General features: G+C 37.5%; 2 protein-coding genes across 2 annotated transcripts; both read right to left on the minus strand.

Annotated features, from left to right (window-relative positions):
- Positions 1-5,610: 5,610 nt before the first annotated feature.
- On the minus strand, positions 5,611-6,668 carry LOC132048754 (uncharacterized). Its single transcript, XM_059439443.1, has 2 exons — positions 5,975-6,668; positions 5,611-5,906 (listed from the first exon to the last, which is right to left on the minus strand). The coding sequence occupies exons 1-2, from the start codon at positions 6,666-6,668 to the stop codon at positions 5,611-5,613; spliced, it is 990 nt and encodes a 329-aa protein (XP_059295426.1).
- A 129-nt stretch (positions 6,669-6,797) lies between these two features.
- Positions 6,798-7,821, minus strand: LOC132048755 (uncharacterized). Its single transcript, XM_059439444.1, has 3 exons — positions 7,650-7,821; positions 7,426-7,605; positions 6,798-7,345 (listed from the first exon to the last, which is right to left on the minus strand). The coding sequence occupies exons 1-3, from the start codon at positions 7,819-7,821 to the stop codon at positions 6,798-6,800; spliced, it is 900 nt and encodes a 299-aa protein (XP_059295427.1).
- Between the last annotated feature and the right edge of the window lie 18,095 nt (positions 7,822-25,916).

Raw genomic sequence — 25,916 nt, forward strand, 5'->3', positions numbered from 1 at the left:
GGCACCCGACCCTTACTTAGGGCCGAGCGAACCCGCTGACTCTCGTTATACTCATAATTATGCTGGGCCCTTAAACCACGACAAGAATACATAACAAAAGCTTTTCAAGAACATCATTCCATTCGTCTTTCTCAAATCAGGAAAAAAAAAATCTGTAAACATAGGAAATCTGTAACAAGATGCATAATGACACAACGGCTTACAGAGCCGCTTACAAAGCTGACATATCATACACTCGACTCTGTCTGCAAAGTCTCTAACATAACCCAAGATATCACAACACAGGCACCCTGACTCGGCAACACTCCGGAAGAAGTGGAGCTCGCCAATCCATTGGAATAATACCGCTAATGTCTCTACTCATCGTAGGTACTGCGTGGCATGAAATGCGACCCAGAAGAAAGGGGTCGGTACGGAATATTCTTGAGCATGTAAAGCATGAAATACGAGAAATGTAATCGCGAAATCGGGGTATCGAAATCATAAGGCTTGCCTTTGGAACATAAATCATGCATGTCAATATCATATAGTACATATGCATATACATAACGTGTCTCGGCCCTCTAGTGAGGGACTCGGTAAGTAAAAATCATCATATGCATGTCATCATATCATCATATCATATCATATATATACCGTACCCGGCCCTCTAGTGAGGGACTCGGTGAATCGAATCATCATATGCCATCCTGGCCACCATCCCCATATCATCAGATCATCGTATCATCACATCATCATATCATCGTATCATCACATCATCATATCATCATATATATACCGTACCCGGCCCTCTAGTGAGGGACTCGGTGAATAATGCAGTGAAACTGTGCACGAATACATACCCGGCCCGGGACTCGGTGAAAGACATATTGAGGCTTGCACGAGCAGAGTAGTGAGAAACCATATGCACATAAATCATCATTACAGACTCAATGGATAAATAAGTAGTCGACGCTCGAGAGTTAAAATGGAAATCACGTTAAGTTCTTTCAAAAAAAGGTCGTTAGGACTATACAAAGGGAAATCTCGGGACCACGGATATGCATCAAATCAATCCGGGCCCGCCCATGAAAGTTAAAGCCATTATACGTTATAGAATCATTTGCGAACATATCAAAGCAATCCGGTTCCGTCTATGAAAGTTACGGACATTTATAGACATAAGATCTTTTAAGAACATAATTCTTTTTGCAACATTTGAAATTCAATCATACATAAGACTTAAGGACCATAGTCCGACCATATGAAGAATGTCAACATCAAAAAGCAAATAAGAATCATAACATGCTCGGAACTTAAGAATGGAGTTACCCCAAGGCACAAATCATGTCATACCTTAATCCCGTCTAAGACATGCCAAAAGAAGAAAAGAGTAGGCTTTACATACCTCGTCCGCTTCCTAAGCTAATCCAAACTTAAGTCTCGGCTTCTCAAAATCTACAATAGCGTCGTTAGACGCCAAACGTTAGTCATGAGCACGTAGGAATCCAATTTCCAAGCTAGCACTTTGTCTACAGAAATTTGGGCAGCATTTTCCCTCTAAAACTCAACATCCCCGAGAATTCAACTCGGCCAAATCTTCAACAACAATACCAACAACCATATTAACAATATCAATAATCAATTCCAAACACATTCTAACATTAGTAATTCTTTTCCATATGATTCGACGACATTCCATTACATTCAATTCGACTACATACTTTCAGCTAACATCAACGCTCACAAGTTCAAGTACCAATCCGAGATCATTCAAACAAGATTCAAGAACGTTTCAAACAATCCGCACAATATTCCAACAATCCAACCAAACCACCATCCTACCCGAAACCTCCCCAACTCAACATGTACAACAATAACACATTTCTTTCTTCCAAAACTCATGAACTACACCAACAATCCACACATTTGCAACATTATTCTTATAAATGCAAAAAACTACATTAAAATTCTATTAGCTTCTATCACAAGCCATAAACAACTATAACTTCAATTTGAACCATTAAACTTTCATTTGCATCATAGAATCCACAACACAACATCCCAAACATACTAAATAAAATTAGTTCTTCACTTCTACACAATACACACATACACGGCTCAACTTCCACTAGCAAGATTTCATGAATATCATCCATTTCCACATACTCCAACATATACAAATCATCCATAAAACATGTAAAAGAGGATTGAACCATACCTTTTCCACTTAGTTCCCCCCTCGGCTAGAGTTGAGAATTGCAAGAACGAACGCTTTGCTTGCTTCAACAACCACTCCATGTTATAGAGGACCTTCCAATTAGTAGGAAAACTAGAAGAAAATAATTTTTCTTGACCAACCTTTCAAGGACCAAATTCGGCCAAGCCATGGCCGAATGGTCTCTCTCTCTCTCTTTCTCCATGCTTCTTGAATTTTCTAAGTGGTGTAAAATGATGAAGATGATTTAATTTGTCATCTTTTTCACCATATATAATTAACACATGTGGCCCTATGGCCCACATCCTCTTGGCCGGCCACTTAGGCCCTTTCATGAGATGTTATTTTCACTTCTAGCCCCTACAAATATAAAGTAATCACATGCACCCTTCATAGCTTGAACTAATCAAATTTGGCCAACCAAGGGTGGGTCCCACATACCCCACACTGCCACATGGCCATTTCATGAAATAATTTTTTCCAACTTTTAGCCCCTAGTTTTCCTCAATATTTCCATCCAATAAAATCATAAACGACTTGTACCTTAAAACAAAGTCGGAGAATAGCCTTGTCGTTAACTTTTCGCATTTAGCTCGGAATATCCCAATGTACAAAATACGGGATATAACAATCGGCATGCCTCTCGATTCGGATCTTGCCCATATTGACTTTGGATTTACATTTCGTCTTGATGATGGATTTTCGTCCATTTTCGAGTACGAGTGGCAAGTCACTTTCAACATGGCTCTTGATTCTCTTGACTATTGGGTGATGACCCTTCTTGATTCGGGGCTTCGGTCCATCTTATTATTGGTTGTGCTTAGTGTGATGGCATGACGTACATATTGGGCGAGATTGGTTATTTGACAAATTCTTTTGAATTGAATTATAAGCTTTCTTGATACTTAAGCCTTCGAATATTGATATCGATATTTTGAAACTCTTCAAGGTTGGCATTTGATACTTTGATATACTTGTTTACTTGATTTATTGTTATCTTATTGGACTACCTACGACGGACAAGGGAATTGGAGAATCTAATGGCTCCAAGCACAAAGTTTATACACCACTAAGCTTTATGCTTAGCGATAGCTGTTTTCTATCGTAGGTAATGTACGGGAAGAGATTTGAAGATGGCCATTTGGAGTAGACCTTTTGGGAGCCTTAGTGAAGATCACATTTGCATATGCATCTAGGTCTTGTAAAATTTTGGGGACTTGTACATGATCCATATGTAGCACTTATGTATGAAATTTTGGGGGCTTGTTGGACACAAGACCATATGCTTGTAACTTGAACTTGGTGACTTGTTTTGCTATTTTAGGGTGTGCTTTTAACCCAAGTCATGCCATGTACTGGGTTTATATTTTGCCTTGTAATTATGTACAAAGAAAGATACTAGTTTCTGTGATAATCGCAAGTTTGAGTTTCGTGTATCTTATGGACCCGCAGTGGTGTTGATTTAAAAATATAAATTTCAAAACGAAGTTTCTTAATGTGTTGACTATTTGAGAAGGGCATTACCATTTTAAATTGATACTCTGATATTGTATTTCATCTAAGAAATTTTTCGGAGGGTACAATGGAAAAGAAAAATGTCGCACTTTCACCCCTTTTTTGCATGGGCCTATTTCCGCTATTAAATATTTTTGTGAATATCTTTTGGCATAAGTTTCTTCTAAACGTTGTAAGTGTAAAATTAGCTTTTGTTTCGTAAGTGGTATCCTCCCAAAGGGGATGCTGCATCATAAGACAAGCATAAGAACTCAAGTAAAATCTACAACTTTATCGGGGTGACGTAAGGTCGAGAACCCCCGATTCCATTAAGGAGTAGTCATGATCATCACGCCTTACCTTGAAGGAACTAGCATTATAAGGTGAGGGTGTCAACAATGAATAGCATCAAGGAATCATGTCAAGATCGTTAGCATCGTAATAGTATCATATCATTATCAAGGAACATATCTCATCTCTATCTCGTGGGAAACTGTTAATACTCTTTAGCTTTCATCTTTTGGAATGTAAGAAGGTCATGGAAATTACTGGAAAGAAATCACCACATATATATAAGAATCATGCCTTTGGAAAAGAAGGGACTAGCCTCACATACCTTTGTATCTATTCAACTCTATCGTCTAATTGTGTGCCTCTCAAGCTTGTGATTCTACCTTCAAGGGAATTCGTACTACGATTAGATAATTGAAGACATACTTAAGCTTAAGCTAGAGCGACTAAGAGCTAACGAAAATTGGGCAATATCCCCATTGTTTCAACTACTTTCTCCAGCTAAAACAATTCTCAACCATCAACAACAACACCCACAATATCCTAATCAATAACCTCTTTAAGCTAAGCATTATTCAATTCTCACAATTCCCCTTCAAGGGTATCCATAACCATAATTATAATACAACATCATATTTATTCCTCACATAACATTTCCTCAACTTCATTAGCATCATCTGTAACGAGATTATATTCATCTCATACTAAGAATCATGATTCACATTAACTTACTACCCAACATACCATTATTTCCATATTTAAGCTCATATTCCACTTTCTTCCATAATCCAAGTCTTTTAACCACTCAATATTCTCAATAACATGAAATAAACATAAAACTCACCTTAATCACTTAGGAACAAGCCTTGAGTCAATCTACTCCATTAGAATGAAATCCCCCACTTGAATACCAAAGAAATTCTTACTCTTCACAAACCCTAATAGGCTTCCTAATACATGAATTTCTTAATCTTTGCTTTTAATCTTGGTTTCTTGGTATAGATTTGCTGTAGAAATAGAGGGAGGGTTTTGGAGAGTTCTAGAGAGATGTAGGATCTATTTTTGGGAGAATAATGGAATAAAAATGTGGGATCTTATATTTATTATTAGGGCTGGAAAATTCCAGATCCGCGGGTCGACGGTCGTCGACGTGTCGACGGTCCATCGACATGCCCCGTCGAACTCCCGCCTGAGATGCCTGATTGCAGAACCCTGTCAACGGTGCCAGACAACAGCTCGTCGACGTGTCGACGGTCGTCCTTTGGGCCACCGACGCTGACTGGTTTCAGCAGTTTTTCTGAACTGCTCCGTTTTGCTCTGATTCGATTCGTTTCACTTTTAATTCCCTCGTAATACCAAGAATGCATACTATACTCCTGTGCACATACAAGGTAAAATATCTCATGTTCAAAACTTTGGTGCGGATTACCGAACCGAAGGTACACACCGCCAATAAGCCAAAAACTCCTTGGAACAAAACGGAAGGTGTAACAAGTTAACAGCCTTATCCCTTATTTGTTCCTTGGTGTTCACCCAAACTCCTTGACTATTTTGAATATTTTGAAGAACAAGCTTTCTTCTTCTGCCTTTAACATAAGAATGGAAAAACTTGGTATTTCTTTCCCCCTCTAAAACCACTTCATGCCAGACTTCTGTTTCCAGTATTCTTCCTCAATATTCAAGAACCTGTTTAGTTCAGCCTGAGCTTTATGCAGTTGTTCCCTATGAACCCCAGATGGATTTATCTCTAGCTGCAATTCCTTGACCTTGATCACATCTTCTAGAGTGGAAACTTGCTGAAAATGGTTACCATATGTATTCTTATTCCAGTTTGCAAGAGCTTTCTTAACCTTCTTCATTTTGGCATGTAACTCTACAAATGGATTAGTAGCAAAATCTAACAACCAATTTCCTTCACCACTTCCTGAAAAGTATGATGCTTTGTCCAGAAATTTAAAAATTTGAATGGCTTTACAATCACTTCGTCATTACGATCACACAACACATGAAGTGAAGCATGGTCAGAGCATTTCCTTATCAAATGAGTCACTTCATTGGATGACAAAATCTGCATCAACTCTTGATTACCAAAAACTCTATCAGGTCTCTTAAAAATACAGTCATTATCTATTCTCCCATTCCACCAAGTAAACCGACTACTATAATACTTTAATTCTACCAAACCACACATATTCACAAACTGAGCAAAATCTGCAGTTTCTTGTTGGAGAACTGGCAATCCACCTTGTTTTTCTTCTTCTGATAATATAATATTAAAATCTCCACCTACTATCCATGGCATCTGGTGATTCAAAGAAATATAACTAACAGACTCCCATAAATCATGTCTCTCCATTGCATCACACTTTGCATAGACTGCAATAAACATCACCTCTTTTTGTAAAATAGGATTGTGCAGTTTTAATGTCACATGTTGAACTTCATTAGCAACAACAGTAGCATTCCAATCACCAGACCAGAAAATCTGAATTTTATCAGAAACATTAGTAATAGCATTATCAAATCCTAGTCTGCTTCTATATATATCCAGATCTTCAGCTTCTTGAAAAGGCTTCATAAGAGATATAACTTTGTAATGATGTCTTCTATTAAGATCTATCAATCTTTCAAAAGCATTTTGAGTGTTGACAGACCTTATATTCCAAAACATTATTTTGTCAATCATTGGGAATGAGAAGACCGGTTAACCTTACTACTCGTTGTTGTCACCTGCAAAGTTATGACGGTTTTAGTTTTTGCTTTTCTCATGGCACTTCCTAAATTTATTCTGCTGCCCTGGTGATAAATCTGCCTCCTAAGAAATGTTGTTTATATTTTTCTCCATAGTATCATCCTCCAAAGTGTCCCTCAATTCAGTTAACTGATCAACAATGTCAAGTTCCTCCTTGCTATCAGTAGATTGGACTACCAACTGCAAATTTTGAGCATCTTCAATCTTCTCTTCATTTGGATAGATAATCTGCAAAGGTTTATCCATGTCCTGATCCAATCCCTCAGTTGAATCTGTGGCCTGATCCTTGTCCTTTTGATCATGATCTCCATTTTGATTGATTGAGTCCTCCTTAGTTTGTACAGTTTTTGCTGATTCTTCCTGCTGAGCCTGATTCTTCTTGTCCTGCTTCCCAAAGGAGTTCTCAACCCAGGTTTTACTTGATTCAGCTGGCTTAGGCTTTTCGTGTGTTGTGATCTCATCTGGTTTTTCCTGCATCTCCAAATTACTTTCAACTTCTGTACCACTTACTCCTTTAGTGCCTCCATCATGTTTAACCTGTTCCTCTTCATCATGCTCCTGTAGAGCAGCATATTTGTTGCTACTCTCCACTTTCTTATTATCCTTTTTGCCTACTAGATTCCATGCCTAATTATTCTGGTATTTATGATATCCTCCATAGAATTGCTTCTTCTCTGCATTATTCTCTTACTATTTTCATCCTGCTTTACTTCTTTGTTTTTATTTTTTCTTTGATCATCCTTTGATTTGTTATTCTTCTTCACCTCCTCAAAAAGATTCTTATCTGTCTCTGCTACTGCATCTTTATTGTTATTACTAGTGCCTTCCTTTACAACCTCCTTTCCTCTTCTTCCTTTGGATATAATTCTGGCTGCAACACATTACATTCTTGCTCATTATGGCCTTGCAACTTACACTTCTGGCAATACTTGGGAACATAATCATAATTTATTTGAAGCCATTTATCAACAATTTCCCCAGATTTCTTCTTCATGCCAATATTAACTCTTTTGGGAAATTTCTTTAACAAATCCACTTCAACTTTAACTCTTGCACAACTGGATCTAGTTTGATTCCTAGTTGCCATATCCACTTGTAAAGGTTTTCCCACAATGAAGCTAGTGAAAACACATATATTTTTTACCAAAGAAATTGGGTGGCTGGTATGGGAATGAAATCCAAGCTATTGCAATTGATGTTTCCTCATCAGGATCAAACCATGGATCCCACTTCAAAGTCCTCATTGGATACGACCAATTCATGTGAGTAATGTAAAAAATAGGTTTCGATAATAGATTGACATAATCCTCCAATAGAGTTGGTCGAAGTAAAACGTATCTATTTCTCAACAAACCAACAGGACACTCACCTTTCAATTCACATTGTTTAGGGATTAATTTATGAAGTTCCTTGATATCAAGCCAACCATAAGAGAATTTACCTACAATAGCATATTAAAGATTTTCTTGCACGATCATCTTTTCAATTCCCTCTTCATCCCAAATATAGCGAGGTTCACCATGTAAGTACGTAGTAGACTTGAGATCAACGTAAATATTATCAATGCCATCCTGAGAGATTGGATTTAATGCTACTGCATATGATTGGGGCGGCGTAGGACACTGAGCAGCCACCGGCGATGGCCTCCCAGTCATCGGGCTGGTGATAGCCGCCACTTTGGATTTTAAGGATTAGGGTTACCGTTATTTTCGGTTAGCAAAAGTAGTAAAAGTTTACTACTTCAAGTCATTGATTCTGGGAAGAGGATACTTGTTCTTAATGGTGACCTTGTTCAACTGGCAATTTCTATACACATACGCAAGGATCCATCTTTCTTTCGGACGAACAAGACTAACGCGCCCCAAGGTGAGACACTTGGCCTTATAAATCCCTTGTTAAGAAGATCTTTCAACTAAACTTTTAACTCTTTCAATTTTGCTGGTACCATTATATATGGAGGAATAGATATCGGCTTAGTACCGGGAAGTAGGTCAATCCCAAAGTCAATTTTCCTATCAGGAGGAACTCCGGGTAGATCAGATAGAAAGACTTCTGCAAACTCACTAACAACCAATGCTTGGCGGAGAGTCGGAGTACGGCATCTGCATCCCTGACTCAAACTAAGTGGTAAATATACCCCTTGGAAATTATCTTTCTGGCTCTACGATAGGAAATAAATCTACCCTTAGGTACCACTGAATTACCCTTCCATTGTATAAGTTCGTCGGGAAAATCAAAGGTTACTGTTTTGGTTCTACAACCCACTGAGGCATAACAAGACTCTAACCAATCCATACTCATGATTACATCAAAGTCTAACATTTCTAATTCTATTAAATTTGCTATGGTACTGCGGTGGTAGATTAACACCGGACAACCCCTATAGATACGTCTAGCTATAATTGATTCCCCAACTGGTGTGGATACTTCAAAGAGTTCATGCAACTTTTCGGGTTCTATCCCAAATTTCTTAGCAATATAAGGGGTTACATAACATAAAGTGGATCCTGGGTCCATAAGAGCAAAAGCATCAAAGGTGAAGACTGTTAGCATACCTGTGACCACATCTACACGAGGCCTCGTATCGACCTCACGACGGTGCATACGGACGATTCGACCACCGCCGTATTTCCGGACTTTCTTGCCCACGCCCCCCGGGGCGTGGAAATTTTGAGGAGCTGTTGAATTAGTGGACTGAGCTGCATTACTTTTACCTCCAGTATTCTGTCTTGCTGACGGACAATCCCGTATAAAATGACCTGGCTGACCATACCTAAAATAGTCATCCATGCCCGAACGGCATACTCTTAAGTGCTTCTTACCACAAGTGTTGCAAGTAAGGTGTTGGAAACCACGATCGTTCACGCTGGCCTGTGACTGTGAGCCTGCTGTTCCGAAGTTTCGGCCTTTCTGATTAAACTTGGACCTCTGAGATGGAGCACTAGCTGTAGAGGGAGCAGGTCCTGATGACCTATTCTTAAAGAACTGACGGTTTCCACCTCCTTGAGATCCTTCCTGACTAAAATTACCAGCAGACTTAGCCCTCTTATTGAACTCTCTATCTTTTTGCTTCTACAGGGCTTCTTCTTCCTTCAACCTAGTCTCGTTACCTTGCACAAATGCCAGTACCTTAGAAATAGTCATCTTGTCATTCTGAGCAGCTGTATTGGCATCCCTTTGCAATTCGGGTTTAAGCCCAAGTACAAACCTCCTAACCACGGACCTCATGTCAGCAACTATGTGAGGAGCATGTCTGGACAAAGACACGAACTTGAGATAATAATCTTAAACAGTTATTTCATTCTGCCTTAGATTCTCAAACTCAGCATCGTTGGCTTCCCTAACCTCAATTGGAATGAAGTACTCAATGAAAGCGTCTGCAAATTCATCCCAAGTAGCAGAAGGTGCATCCTCCCCTCGGGACTGTTCCCATGTCTCATACCAAATATGGGTTACATCTTGCAGCTGGAAAGCTCCAAGTTTTGTTGCCTCTGTATCAGTAGCATGCATCACACGAAATACTTTCTGTAGTCCATCAATGAAATTTTGCGGGTCCTCATCCTTCTTTGACCCTGTGAACCTTTGGCGGCTTTATTCGCAGAAATTCCTGAGTCCTAGAACTATTCGACCCATTACTAGCACCTGAGCTAGGGGTCGTTTCTTGTCGCTGGGCCTGGTTTGCCAAAATCTGAGTGAGCAGCTGAATAGCTCCTCTAACATCCGCGTCCGAAGCATTGGGAGGTGTAGCGGTAGCATTAGCTGGGGTGGCCGTCTGAGCCTGAGTGTTCTCTTCTATAGCTGCATCAACGGTAGCCCTCTGGCTAATAGTTGTATTCCTCTTGTTGTACTTTTTTTTTTTAGCCATTTCCGAAATACGTAATTCGCACGAATTAGAAGAATTCCTAAAAGTACTACTCTAACTACACGAAGTAGAGTATGAAAGAAGTGAAACAAATCCTGAATGTCTTGGTGGTCAACTATTTATATGTGTGGGGCCCTCACACATATAAAGGTGACCCCACTAGACACGCCTTCATGGACTCCCTAAGACACTTGAACCTAGTGCTCTGATACTAAGCTTTGTCACGCCCCGAACCATGGCCTGAGCGTAACACGGCACTCGGTGCCTAACTGCGTGTGATCGACTGAACTCATAGGCTGGCTGAATCAACATGTGATATCAAAACATGCTAAAATAAGGAAAAAAATAAAACTAACACATGCTGATCTACTAAAAGTCTGGCTGAAATATATATAAATGCGAAAATACTGTTTATAGTCTAAAACATCTTAAATCAATGCCAACAAGGCTAACGCATCAAAATTTGCTAATATGTGACTGACTAGACTATATCTATGAAGCCTCTAAAGAATACTGAAAAGATAACTGTCTAAAACTGGAGAGATAACACCCCGGAAGAACTGGGGCTCAACAATAGCTGATACGAGCAAGTCCTAGCTGGCTGGATCGTCAGCTTGTATATCGCGATGAAGGCCCCCAAGCAATAAAAAGGGGGCATCAGCACATTTGAATTGTATTGGTATGTAAAGCAACTGAAAGAAGTAATATAAGTACTGAAACTGAACTAACAGGAAAGCAAGAATCTGAAGTACTCCCTGTTTTGAATGAAGAATCACCTGTATAATTGTAAATATAAACTGTGGCCTAGGGCCCAAATAATGTGCATAAAAACTGTGGCCTCAGGCCCAAGCAATATGTATGCATAAACTGTGGCCTAGGGCCCAAAAAAGCATATGCAGGTGTTCAACATTAAACAATTTACAAGACTGAGACTGGTTATAGCTGATAGCATGATAACTGGTTCTGATTATGGAATTTAAGCAAATAACTGATTATATACTGACGGAGACTCATGTGATGTCAATACACAAGTCTATAATGATTACATACTGAGTTCATGATATTCAAAATTATTACCACGAACCAATTATAAAACTATAACCCTAGAAGATAGCAGTTCTACAACTATTCAAGAAACTAGGGCTAAACTGTATTCTGAGTCAATTTACTGATAAGCATGTAGAATGAGGCGTAGGAGAATCATAAACGTTCCCTAACGTAGATAGTTAGCCTCATATACCTTAGTTGCTTCACAATCCCCAATAAAAGTCTGAACTTTGAGAAGAATCCTAAAAGTTTAAGTCTCAAACCTTGAATATAGGTTTTCTTGAAAACCCTAGGTTAAGAACAATGATTCCCTAATTAGGTTAGATGAACACATGATTTAATCCACTTGGAATAGGTTAGGATAGCTTACCGTAGTGTTCTTTGTGATGGAGGAGAAGAACAGGTCGTTCTAGGGTTTAGGGACTTGTAAAAATAAAAACTAGAACTGAAACCAGGTATTTATAGGTTTTGGTGCGGATTGACTTTTACGGACTGAATTACAGTCAGTAATTCAAATTACGATCAGTAATTCTTGGACAGTAATTTTTGATGTCTCAAAACAGAATGCCCAGCTAAACACCCCTTCAATTACGGTCACAATTACGGTCCGTAATTCCTGACCGTAATTTTCCATGTCCAAAACCAGTGACCAAATCAATAATTACGGACCGAGATACGGTCCGTATCTCAAGTTACGGCCCGTAATTCTGGGCGTGAAACTCCATCTGCTAAACTGTAGCAAAAATCAAACTTCAACATTCTCTATCTGATTTTTCCCAGTCTAAAATCATGGTCAAAGCTTAAGTTAAGGGTCTAAGGTGTTACAAGACATCATAGACATCTGATCCCTGCAAATCACAATGATCCTATTATGACAGACAAGGATGGAAACACCTTTCCAGGTACTGTGATAGATATCAAGATGTGCCACCTTATGGAAACTGATGTTTACTAGTATAGCCACGCTAAAATCCAAGGTACTAGCCGTCTAGCTCATTACCATGTACTGGTTGATGAGAACGGATCTGGCGCAGCTACAAACTGGCTATGCTACATGTTACAGTTCGCATTTTCACAGGCGGGGTTAGCGCTCGAAAAAGCTACTTCGAACTTGTTGGTGCTCTTTCGGACTTTGTTTTAAAAGAGTCGCCACCTAATTTTTAGGAAATTAGGAAAACAATTTTGAAGGGTTTATTCATACATCATGAAAAATCCTTCTTAATCCAAAGTTCTAGGTAAGAGTTCTGGTAATCCCCTAGGGAAGGTGTTAGGCATCCTGATATTAAGGATCCGTACTATATGGTTGACCTTCGAATTTCAATGTGTGAGAATTTGCATGAACTGTTTATTCGGTGTTTATTTCCCGAAAAAAAAGTCTGTCATTTTGCATACCATTTTTTGAAAAGAATTGAATATATTCCCTTTACATATAGGGTATTTAGGCTCGAATTTATAATATCCGGATAAAATTAGTTCCTTTCATATATAAGGATAATAGTGGTTTTTTGTAAAGATAGAAGGTCTTTTAAAAGTGTGGGATGAATAAATTTGTTCATGCTAGGCTCATACATGGTCCGGGTTGGTCCGTTCAGTACGCTTTTAGAACATCCTTATCTAAAACTTTATGTTTATAAATAGTTTACGCGGATTTAATTTACGAGGGTCTAATTATATAACCAATTGACTTTTGGTCTTTGAAATTTGCCAAAAAAACTATTTATATCGTGGCAATAACGTTTTAGACATGGGCTTTGGCCCAAACTTATATTCTCTCTATTTTTTCTGAAAAAAACTGTTATGGTCTGTTGGTTTCTGGCCAAAAAATCTCACGTCTTTCTTCAGTTACTGGGCTAAGCCCAAAACATATTTTCACTTATCTCTTTTTTTTTCTTTTTTTTTTGAAAAAATTGGTTAAGTCAGGCCTAAAAATACAATATTTGGGTTGGGCCTTGGCCCTTAAAAAAATCCATCTTTTATCTGAATTAATTCTAGAAAAACACGTTTGTTTTGATACATAAATACGCTACATATGCATATACTTAAAGATCATTTCCCGTCTGATTTTTGTCCAAAAGAAAGAACTCATTTCTGATAATTTTCGAAAGTGTAGCATTTACACCTATTTTCTCTACCTGGACTGAAAAAAGAGTTTTTTGAGAATTGAATTTACAACTGGGAAAACCTTCTTCTAGTTTTAAAAAAATAATTTAATCCTGGTTTTAAAAAAAATGATAACAACATATATTTTAGTAAGAGCGAAACTACTCTTATCTATTCCTTTACTGCTTTAGCCGTTTTTATTCTTTTAGAAAATATTTATACTAATTCGGGTTTTGAAAATCACGTACGGGGACTAAGGTCGAACTAAACGGAATATGCACCGTTCACCTAAGATGCCTAGTCCAAATATAAATGATTCCAATAACAATGTGAGTTTTTACAATCATACAAATACAACACTTCAATCACAAGGAAGCTGGCATAATGAAATTTAAGGAGAAAGAAAGATGTGCTAGAGGTGTACCAAACCCCCTAAAAGACCATTTTTACCTATGGTTGGGCCTTCATGCCATTCTCACCCATGGTTGGGCCTTCAATAATAATAGCTTCCCTTTTTCTTTTGGACTTAACAGATTTTGAAAGTATATTCCTATTGGGCCTTTGGCCCAACAGGCTGGTTGGACTCTGGCCCAAATGGCCGTGCAGTAGGAGAAGAGAAAAAAAGAAAAGGAATCGAATTAGTATATGTTTGGTGATCCTATTACTAGCATAACTATACACATATATGTATATACATCCCATTTGATTACAAGTGCACAACTAAAGGATTTGATTGCACACTATTGGCTTCACTAGAAACTCCAACTCAGACCATACCAAAGGGAAAAGGTTGTCACCACCCTTATTCCCGACACCGCACAAGTTCCAAGGGATTTCACGAACCCGTGCATGGCTGGATATCGGGGAGTGGCTAGACCTATCCCCCAAAACCACCTCAAACTCTCAAAACCCAGTGTTGCCATAGTATACAACCAGAATCCCAAAGTTGTGCACAAGCATCATTACACAGGAAATAGTTCACATACAAGCAACATTGAAAGTAAATTCGAAATCATGGAAAAGAGACTGTGTTATAACCCGCATTTTTGTGCAATCGGATAATTCGAGACAATCGCGGGAGGACGACAAGCAAGGCCACATTTTTATTTTGATAAGTATATGAGTGACTTATGACGGATTTAGAAGCGGAATCAATGAGGAAGGTCAAGGGCATAACGGAAATTTGCAAAGTGGTCAATGGAAATAAGGTGGAAGGCTAGGGTAAAATGGTAATTTCACAAGTATCCAAGAAAATGGAAGAATTCTCTAGGAAATAAAGAAAGGAGCATGTGGCCATTTCATAAGTTAAGGGGTTAATTATAAATAATGAAAGGGTGTATGTACCAAGCTTGCTTAAGAAGACTTTAGTCTTCTTTGACTATTTTTAGAAAATTCAAAAAAAAGAAGAAAAAAAGAAAGAAACCTCTAGAGAGGGGCATGTGCCCCTCACATGTTTGGAAGCTCATATATATATGACTAAGTCTTGAAAGGAAGACTAATTCATCTAGAAAATCAAGAAAGATTAAGAAAGAAAAATTGAGAGGAAAAAAAGGAAAAGGCTCACGGCCAAGAGAGAAATTCCAAGGAAGATTGAGAAAATTCTTTCAAAAATTATTTCCTACCAAGTAGAGGGTGCACAACAAGGTGAAGTTGTTGTTGGAACAAGAAAGGTTCAAAATCATACAAGTTTCCAAGAGTTAGCCAAGTGAAGAGTTGAGTAAAAGGTAAGATTTAATTCTTCTTTATATGTTATGAGTGCCTATGCATGTTGTGGTGTAGGAAAATGAATGAAATCTATAAGGAGAAAGAATATAGAGGTGTGGCCGTGGGGTGTACTACATGTGTGTGTGTGTGGAAAATTATGTTTTAATTATATTACCTAGTGTTTGGTTGTTATTGTTGTAAATATTATGTTGAGAATGGAAGTTGGATGATTTTTTTGAGAAGTGGTAGTTGTGAGGTGGCCGAATATGCATATGTGTGTGGTGTAAAATATGAACCAATTTCTATGTGGTAAATTAGTAGTTATTAATACGTATTCTATGATACAAATGAAAGTGTGATGAATTTGGTAAAATGGAAAGAGTTGGAGACTTGTCGTAAAAGTTATGTAAATAGAAATGGTGTTCTTGCATGCATGAAAAGTAATGAGACTAGTATGATATTGTTAGTAGGGAGTCGATTGGCACATGAATTATAATGTTGTTAATGTTTCTATTAAGGTTGGAAAGTCTTGAAGGAAGTTGTATGTTCGTTGAAGTGTTAGAATGTATTTTGGATTGAAGTTGGAAATTGTTAGTATGGTTGTAATGTTTTGATTGATAATTTGGCCGGGTTGAATTCCGGATTGTTGTTGATGAGAAATTGGTCAAAACGATTTTTGGGAATGATGTATTTATAAAGGAAGTGCTGCCGAAATTTCGGTAGCCAAGTGTCGTTTTAAGAATCCAATTCTAAGGCACTAATCGCGTTTGGTAAACATGACAAATTTGTAGATTCTGGCGGATTTGCGACTTGAATCTGGAATATCAAAAGGAGCGAAAAGAGGTATGTAAGGCTTCACTCTTCTTTCTATGGCATGTCTTAGACGTACTAAGTTGGATACGAGCCTCGGGGACCAATCCTTTTCTCGGAATCCAAGATTGAAATTTGCTACTATTCATTCAAGAGAATTGAACTAGAAATTGCGCAAATTGTTGGAAAAAGTTCCGGACATTTAGAACTTATACAAATAGGACCCGATTACTCTAAGATCCTCATAAGTGACGCCATGAATTGTTATATACGCAAATTTGATATGCCGCCTCAATTGGCCGAGGTGGGCCCCTTTGTTCCCGGATTTTCTTTATTGTTCTACGTGACGTATTGCGAAGTAGGATCTAAAGGAAACTTTTGGGATATGATTCCGACTACAGAATAATAATTGTTTTGACTAGTTCATCGATTTCAAGACTTGTTTCCCTTTCTAAAAGTTTAAAAATGTTTTTCTAAAACATTTATTCTTCTCTAAATCAAAGTTTTACAATTTTTTTGAAAATCTTTACAATTAAAATAACGACTATGATTCTATGGTAGAAATAATGATGCTAAAGCAGAGGGAACATCTACGGCATCCCATGACATGATATAATATGATATATGTATATGAAATAGGCATATGTACATGGGTACATGGGGGAAGGGAACTATGTTTCATTGCCACCTGGTCAGCTGGCTTATCATCCCGGACGCGGGATGCCCGGACGCGGGATATATGGGCGAGCCGATGTATTCGGTGCTATGTGGGCGAGCCGACGTTGTTCGGTGCTATGCTATGCTATGATATGCTATGATACGCTATGCCACGCCATGCTATGCTATAATATGCCATGATACGCTATGCTATGCTATGATATGCTATGATACGCTATGATCCACTATGCTATGCCATGATATGCTACGCTATGCTATGATACGACATGCTACGACCCCCTATGCTATGACCCGATAAGCCATGACACGCTATGTTACGACATGACGCGATATAATATGATATGATCTCCTATGATATAGTACGACATGATATTATATGATAAGGTATGTCATAATACGCTCTCTATTTTCTATGACTATGATAAGAGATATCGTCCTAAGATAAGCACGCGCGCGATGATCCGAGCTCCGGAAAGGGCCTTCCTATGCTGTGGGTTGTTTTCTTACTTCACTGTATATCTCCTGGACCTATGACTTGGTGATCCTTACTTATGTTTATATTTGTATTGTTTACCTCTATGCCTTACATACTTGGTGCATTATTTGTACTGACGTCCCTTCTTGTGGACGCTGCGTTTCATGCCGCGCAGGTCACCAGACAGGCGGGTTTGATCCGTAAGAGCTATACCAGCCGTGCTTGACAGCGCTCCAATTGCTCCGAGCCACGCCTTTTTGGTACTACTCTTGTATAGGTATTCGGGCACGACAAGATTTCGCCCTTCCTATGTATATGTATACTATGTTAGAGGCTCGTAGACGCTATGCACAAGTAAATGTTTTGCGTTCGATTGTCCTTGTCACCGTATAGTGTCTCGTCGAAGCTTGCTAATCTATGTTATATTACTATGTTACCAATGTATATGTCGAAAAAAAAATATGGTACAGCTCATATGGCCCACTTAGTAGCAAAGGTAATATGATAGGCAAGGGGTGTCCGGTACAAGTATCGGGTACTCGTCACGGCCCCTAGACGGGTCGTGACAGATCGAGGCAGATGTGATAATGCAGTGATGCACATAAAAATAAGACAACAGTTTTAGGATACTTAGTCAAATAAGTGATACAATAAGCCATCTTCTTTTACTCATATATACATGCTAGCTATAATTGGCCCATCCTCTGATATATACACAGTATACCTATGATATATACATGGGATGTGTATACCAAGTGTATAACATGTATATATTCCCCTTCGTTTTATTAACCTATATATATTTTGTGTATATTCACCCTCTTGTGTGTTCAACTTTAGGTCTCAAGTTTATTTCATTCACTCAATTGATCCTTATCCCTTAAAACAGTATCCAAATATATAAACCAAAGCTAATTCAAGTCTAATTTAATTCCTAGATTTCTCAACTAGATGATTCACTAATTTCCCATATTAACAGACCACATAGTAGTAAGTGAGAGCTGCCTAAATGTAAGAACAGAAACACAGTAGAAGGATGTAGGCAAAGTGGAAAAATTCTATAACTTGTAATCATCAAAACAGAATTGGTGCACCAAGAAGTCTGGACCAAATGACATCACATGAACTGAGACTGTACAACCTTATGTTCCCAGAAAAAAAAAACCACAGAAATGAACCTTTGTTTTAGTACAACAGTAGTAAGAACACATTACAACAAGGCTTCATGTAAGTTACCACTTGAGATAGACAGGAAAAGGGATCAGCTATGTATGTCACCAAGTCTCACAGAAGAAGGGAATATCTTGAAATTTAACACAATTCTTAGCAACTCAGTATTTTAACTCCTAACAGGACACTTATTATCAATAGTCTTAAACCAGTTCATTTTTCTTTAAAAGAAGGCAAAGATCACCCTCTTGAAACAACCAGTTCCCTTTCTTAACTTCCTAAGTTACCTCTAGAACTTTAAACAACCCAATTTTCCCAACTCTTTCCATTTCCCACCCTTTGGTAAAATGGTGAGGTTTAAGGAAAGCCAATATTCCCTCAAGACAGGAATGCCCCCCATGGTCTATAGGCTGGTCATGACACCCCTCATTTGGAGGGTAAGTACTATGAGCCAAGCTAGGCTTGGCTTTTCTCTGCCCTCTCTTTGAGGTATCTTGAAAAGACTATCCTAGGACAAGTGGTTCAACCTCCTTTTAAGAATACTCACCCTATCCACAAATAACAACATCAAAGCAATTTCAGCTTATCACTATGCATCTTTTAAAACATAGACTCAATATTCAGTTATCTCATTCCATAATTCCTAACATGACATGAATCTTAAAAAAAAAAAAAACCAACAACATAGAATTAAACCTTACTAGATAGAGTACAACTTTACCCCTTTTATCCAAGTTACACTACAATGTCCCACTGCAGTCTTGGAGCCACAGTTCAGGTTTAAGAACAAAGGATTCCCACCAGTCTTAGGTCAACTAAATGCTTTTTCCTAAAGTTCAAATTAAGGTTAGTACATCATATAAACAAGTCCACATATAAATGTATCACATAAGTTTTAAACATATTCATCATGAAGAAAACAAGAAAGTCAAGCAGGTTGAACTTTTGGAAAAAAAAAACATGGATTCAGACCCTAGTGAATAACTTACTTCTTTAGTACTCGGTTATTAGCAGTTTTAACCCCCTTAATCATGACAGAATAGCATGAAATCTTAAGAATCCCCTCCTAGGCATGATAAACTATCCTTGACCATATTCTAAGATCTCAATGAATCCCACAGCCATGAGAGCAAAGTTTAGGAAGACAAAGAAGCCTCAGGGTCCAAAAAGAGAAACAGGATAGGGTGAGGTCATCACCTCCCCATCCCTCTCCTGAATCTTACTTTCAGTAAAAAGGGATCAAAGGCCCCACTAGTCACCACCTCCAGTTCATGCCTAAGCTCACCTTTTACTCTCCTAAGGCAACCCCAGCTCCTTTACCTTATTCCCATACCTAATGACAATCACCAAGAACTTATGGATAAGAGTCGTTTGACACTGCCCTTAAACTGAATTTCATCTAGACCCCTAATTGATCACATAAGTTAACAGCTTCTAATCAACTCAGCCTAGGGTCCCAACTATGTAAAGCCAATTTGAATTCCTTTAGACATTAACATTTTAAGAAAGTTGAACATTTAAATCACTTAAAAGCTTAAGTTCAGACTGAACATTAACCTTCATACTCAAAACAACTCCTTTTCTAATTGATCAATCATTTTCAATTTAAGAGCACATCAGGACTCAATCATCTTTTTTAATCCTCTTAGACTTCTTTCAAGAGAAACTCAACATGAATTAGCTATGCAAACGAGAGATATGATAACATGTATGTCAGACTGAACTCTGTTCAAATGAGACAAACATGACATCTTAGTTGTGTCTAGGTATTTTGCTTCATTTTAAATGATATCTACAACTTCATGGACCTTCATTAGCTTTTAATGAACCATTTAAGAACCTGTGACCACATGAATGAACTTTAATCCCACATGAAAAACTTCATTTTTAGACTTCTATATCATATTCTGGGTTATGTTGTTTAAAATTACCTTTAATGTATAACATACAACTACTCAAGATTATTTGACTAATTCAAACAGATTCAAACAGACTTGGGTAGATTCAGACCCACACAAATGCAAGCAGACCCCACTTATCCTAACTCTAATACTTTAAACACATTAAAGACCCTATAAGTATACCTGGATCCCTTAAGCTTTATTTCAGTCTGATCATGATCTTTTCTATTTTTATCCTAATCATAACTTCATGGTATCTAATTGGCATTAGACAAATATACAGACCTATGAAAACAGGTTAAGGAAATCAAAATGTCATAGTCTTATTTCAAGAAAAAGCAACTGCCTTAAATGCTTTAAATAGATCATCACAGTACTTTAGCATTCCATTGCATTCAAATAGGATCAACATCTGATTTAAAGGTTCACTAAGTTACTGTCATGACTCATATAATCACATTCTTGTCATATTTAAGTATCAGCCAGAACAAGAAACCTCAACATCTAATAGAGTACACAAAAGTCCATTTCAACAACATCAATACATTATTTAAAACTCATACACTCAGTCTATATCAACAACCATTTAAACATGTACTTTGAAAATAAGGGAAGTAATCTCCACATTCAAACAAACTAATGAACCTTAACATCACCCAAGCAGCACATTATCATTTAGTTGAACCAAAGGCAGTCCAACAACCAACTAACATCAACAGGCAACTGTCACATAAACTAATTAATAATCCATAACAAAATAAGTAAAAGGGATAGAATTTGGAAGCCTTGATCAAAATTGAATTTGGAAGCCCTTTGTGCTTCCAAGACAACACTCAGCCACACAAACTCGAAAACAGAAGGAAAATAAATTTTTAAAACTCAGAAAACCTCAAAGTAGTCAAAGTCTTAAAAAATTTTACTTAAAAGGCTTGAAATTCAAAGTTTCTAGCCTTCTTTTTTATTTCTCCAATTTTTCTGACCTCTCAAAACTCTTTTTTCAAACTTCTAACTTTCAAAAAAAAAAATCAAACTTTTTGAAACTCTTTTTTTTTCTTCTCCAAAACTTGTTTTGTAAAGGGGGTTGGGGTTCTATTTATAGAACCCCAAAAATCGTTCAAAGCTATAAACAAACGATGTGGGACAAACATATTTTCTCCAAAATTAGCCTTTGTAGGCCTTTACACAGCAAACATTATCTCGAATTAACAATGGATGGTCAGATCTGAGTCTTGCTTGACTCGATCTGACCCATCTTTGGTCAACCAATGATATTCAAGCGAAGTACAACAACAAAACACATAAATCACAGAACAATGAAAAAAATAAAGTAAAGGATGATTTATTACCATGTTTGGATTAAAATTCGTGAAATCGAGTGAAACATTACATGTTTTCACTACAATAGACATGCAAAAGCTGTGCTCATCTGCTACACTCTGTATTTTTTCCATTTTTGGCGGAGAGAGAAGAGGGAAACTCGAGGCGGCGCTAGGGTTACACAAAAGAGGAAGAGAGAGAAAGGGGAGGGGGGTAAGGAGCGTTTGGAAATGAAAAATGAGGAAAAGCGGTGGTATCCCCCCTTATTTGTATTAGGATTAAGTGGTCTCGGCTTTGACTTGGAGTCTCGGACTCGGTCCATACCTTAAGGAATTAAAAAGGCTGGCCCTTTTTCTTTTATATACATATATATGTGTACTAAGTGTATACATGTATATGTATACCTCGTGTATACATATATATGTATATATATATATATATATATATATATATATATATATATATATATAATTAAATAAAGATTAAAATTGATGATATTTTAATTATAGATAAAATTTGGACATAATTAACCTATTAAAGTAATTAATTAAAAAAAATTGGCCAATTGTGTTAATGGGCTTAAAATTGCGAATATGGCCCTAATGGATTCTGATCCAACTAATTACTTCAATTATGGCCAAATTTGGCCTTAATTGATTTTTATTTAGCTGGTTATTTCAATTATGGCCATATTTGGCCTAATTAGCAGGTTTAAAAATTAAATTACATTAATGACCTTAATTAATTTAAGCCAATGAATTTGGCTATTTCAATCAAGGCCATTAAGAGGCTAATTTTACAAAAATGACCCCAATTTCCTTGAACCATGAATTGGTCAAATTAATTATGGCCATAACAAAAATAATTAAATAAGTTAAACATCAATTTGCAATAAGGACCACTTAATGGACTAATTAAAACATTTATAGATAATTATAGATAAATTTTGACAAATTACACAATTATGCAAAATTAAATATTAAAGGGTGAAAATTCAAACTCCGTGGATTAAAGGGAATAAAGTACTTGCTAATTTTGATTTTTGACAATCTTAACAGTTAAATGAATGATTATTATTTTCTTAAACCAAATGTCTTCTTTTTCTTTGATTAAATCAAATAAGTATCTTATAAATGTAAAAAAAAAATACCAATTAATTTCTAAACAACTTTGTGATGTCATGAAAAACCTTTCACCAATTTAAAGGAGCAAAATATTATTCTGAGCAATTTATAAAAATTATTTAAACCCTTTAAGGTGCATAGCTTATTTTATTTATTTTCCAAGGACTCTGAGTAATTAAAGTAAATTACGGGAGGTCAAAAATTAGGTGTTAACACTACATATGCAAGGTGCACACGTTTAGTCTCCATGGTTCCACCAGCATATTATGCACATTTGGTTGCCTGTTGTGCATGTTGAGGATGATGTGGTAATCATGGAGAAATGAAAATGCTCAAGAAGGCAAGGGGACCAGGTCTCAGTGGTGCTGCAAAGGTAGCCAACTCTTAGCTAAAGACTGAAAACTTGTCTAGCGGAATCCTTTGTCTAGCCCCACTCTTCTTTAGTTCTTGAGCCCCTCCTAGTCCCCTTGAATATTTGTCCCTTTGTATTCCATCGCTTAATGACTATGGCACTCCTGGCAATTTAAGCATCATATTTTGTACTGACTAAGACTACTATGTTTTTTGATATGCTTAATCTAATCTGGGCAATTACTCTGATTTGTGCAATGATCTTAAAACTTGTTTTTGCTTATGTTGTGTTGCCCTAGCGACCATGAGTTAATGCTACTGAACTTCTTTTTGACTTGTGCTACTTTTATTATTCTTTTCAATGATGCCAAAAGGGGGAAGAAAACAAAGGGATAGTAAAGGGAGACTATAGAAAGGGAGGAAGAATGAGGGAGAGCAGTATATAAATAGAGTCTCTAAGTTTGTCATCATCCAAAAGGGGGAAAATGACTATATGTTATGATGATTGTCAAACTTGGTGAAACTAGAGAGAGAAACCCGGTCCTCAATATGGCCTCTCCATACATCTCACAGTCTCAAGAAACTAATCGATATACGTGGGAGAGACATGTACGGAAGATAAGGAGAACGGTGAATAAGGGGAAAGAGGGCAAGTTGGGCAAGTGAAGGTCTGATCCACAGGGGGAATAGGTGGGAATATGGTTCTCAGGGGGAACTTTGTCTATGAGTTTATCATCATCAAAAAGGGAGAAATTGATATGTCATGACATATTTTGATGATTTGACAAACCTTACTCAAAGAACCAGAATACTACTATGTATCTTGAGGTCTGAGTCTCAGGGGGAACAAATGAGGTATCGGGGTAAGGGATCTGGTCCTTAGGGGGAATACAAAGGATGTTGCTTTGTCATCATCAAAAAGGGAAAAATTGATAAGAAATTATATGTTTTAATGACATGACAAACCCTAAGGAATCAGATACAATTAGGTTCACCTGTCTGAACTTGGTTAACCTTATGATATCTCATATCTTTTGCTATTCTAACATGCTCCTCAAAGGATCATATGCCTGTAGGATTTGCTCATATATGAGAGACCAGATATGTTGATTCATAAGGATAAGATGGGATCAGGTCTCCAGCCTGCTCAGCTAACGGCGCAGCTGTAGAGCTACTGATAGTGTAGCCAGTACTTACAACTTGTTCGAAGAACAAATGAGGGACTAGGTTCCTCCAGATAAAGATCCTAGTCACTGAAGCATTGAAAGTCCAAATCCACAACATTTGTAAAGTGTCTTTCTTGAAAGTATAATGCGGCATGCAGAAAGACCTCATCAAGGTCGATTGATTAACGGTCCAGATTTCATAAGTGATCACCTCTACTCTCTCTCTCTCCTTGCATACAAAGACACCATATTCCAAGAGAAGACTCATTCTTGATCAATTCAAAAATTGCTCCATCCAAAGTGCAAGTCTTCACCTTTCAAGGTGCTCCTTAAGAACAGAGCCTCAGCAACCCGAAGCACCAGATCCAGAACTGAAGATGCTTTAGGTCCTTATATTGTTGAGTCTTTGTTCTTTTATGCTTAAACTGTAAACCTACTCTTCCATAAAAAGAAGTTGATTGTAGGTGTTTTGAAGTCTCAAAGATTTCTTGTTGGAAGTGTGTTTCCTCAATCCTTTGAATGGTACACTAGGCTAGAGTTAGTTTAGTTGTATTAGTTAGTTTAGTTGTATTAGTGTATGGGTGGCTAGTGTTAGTCACTGTGGTGAATTCTCAAAGGGTGCCTTTGAGTGGTACGCTAGGCTAGAGTTATTCTAGGTGTATTAGTTGAATTCTCAAAGGTTGCTTGTTGGAAGAGTGTCTTCACAAGAACTTTGAGTGGTACACTAGGCTAGAGTTAGTCTAGGTGTATTAGTGTGCTTGGCTAGGGATAGTCAAGTGTGAGGGTTGCATAAGCGTTATTGTAAGGGTGAGGGGTTATGGGAGTTAACTTCTAGATTGCAATAGAGCTGTAACCTGAGTTTGCTCGGTTAGTGGAGTTAAAATTCTACTGGGGTAGGTCATGGTTTTTAATCCCTTGAGCAAGGAGTTTTTCATGTAAAAATCTTGTGTTGATTCCCGTACTGCACCGCATAAGGGAATTAGTTGTTACACCTTGTAGTTTTGGGTATTGAGATTCGTAGTACGTTGGAATCTTAATTTTGGACACCGGTACTTGTTTCTAGGATATATAAGGTTCGACATGTTTAACTTGTGATTATAGGTGTTTAAATTCATGTTTGGTAAGTTATGGAAGGATTGGAGAATAAGTGAATCGAAGCGGGAAGGTTCGTCAAAAGTTGTTTTTGGATGATATGGTGTATGGGTCGTATAAGTGAGATGTGGTCTGTATTTTAATATATGGACCGTATTTAAGGATACAAAAATTTAGCAGAGAAGCAAAAAATTTAGGTGGTATTATATACGGCCAAATTATATAGACCGTATAATGTTATACGGCTAGCAAATTGGCCGTATAATATTATAATGAGGATATCAAAAATGTAGCAGAGAAGCAAAAATGATGGTGGCATTATACGGCCAAATTATATGGACCATATAATGTTATACGGCCAATAAGTTGGTACGTATAATATATA

Source organism: Lycium ferocissimum, chromosome 3 (assembly GCF_029784015.1).
Source record: "Lycium ferocissimum isolate CSIRO_LF1 chromosome 3, AGI_CSIRO_Lferr_CH_V1, whole genome shotgun sequence".
NCBI lineage: Eukaryota > Viridiplantae > Streptophyta > Magnoliopsida > Solanales > Solanaceae > Lycium > Lycium ferocissimum.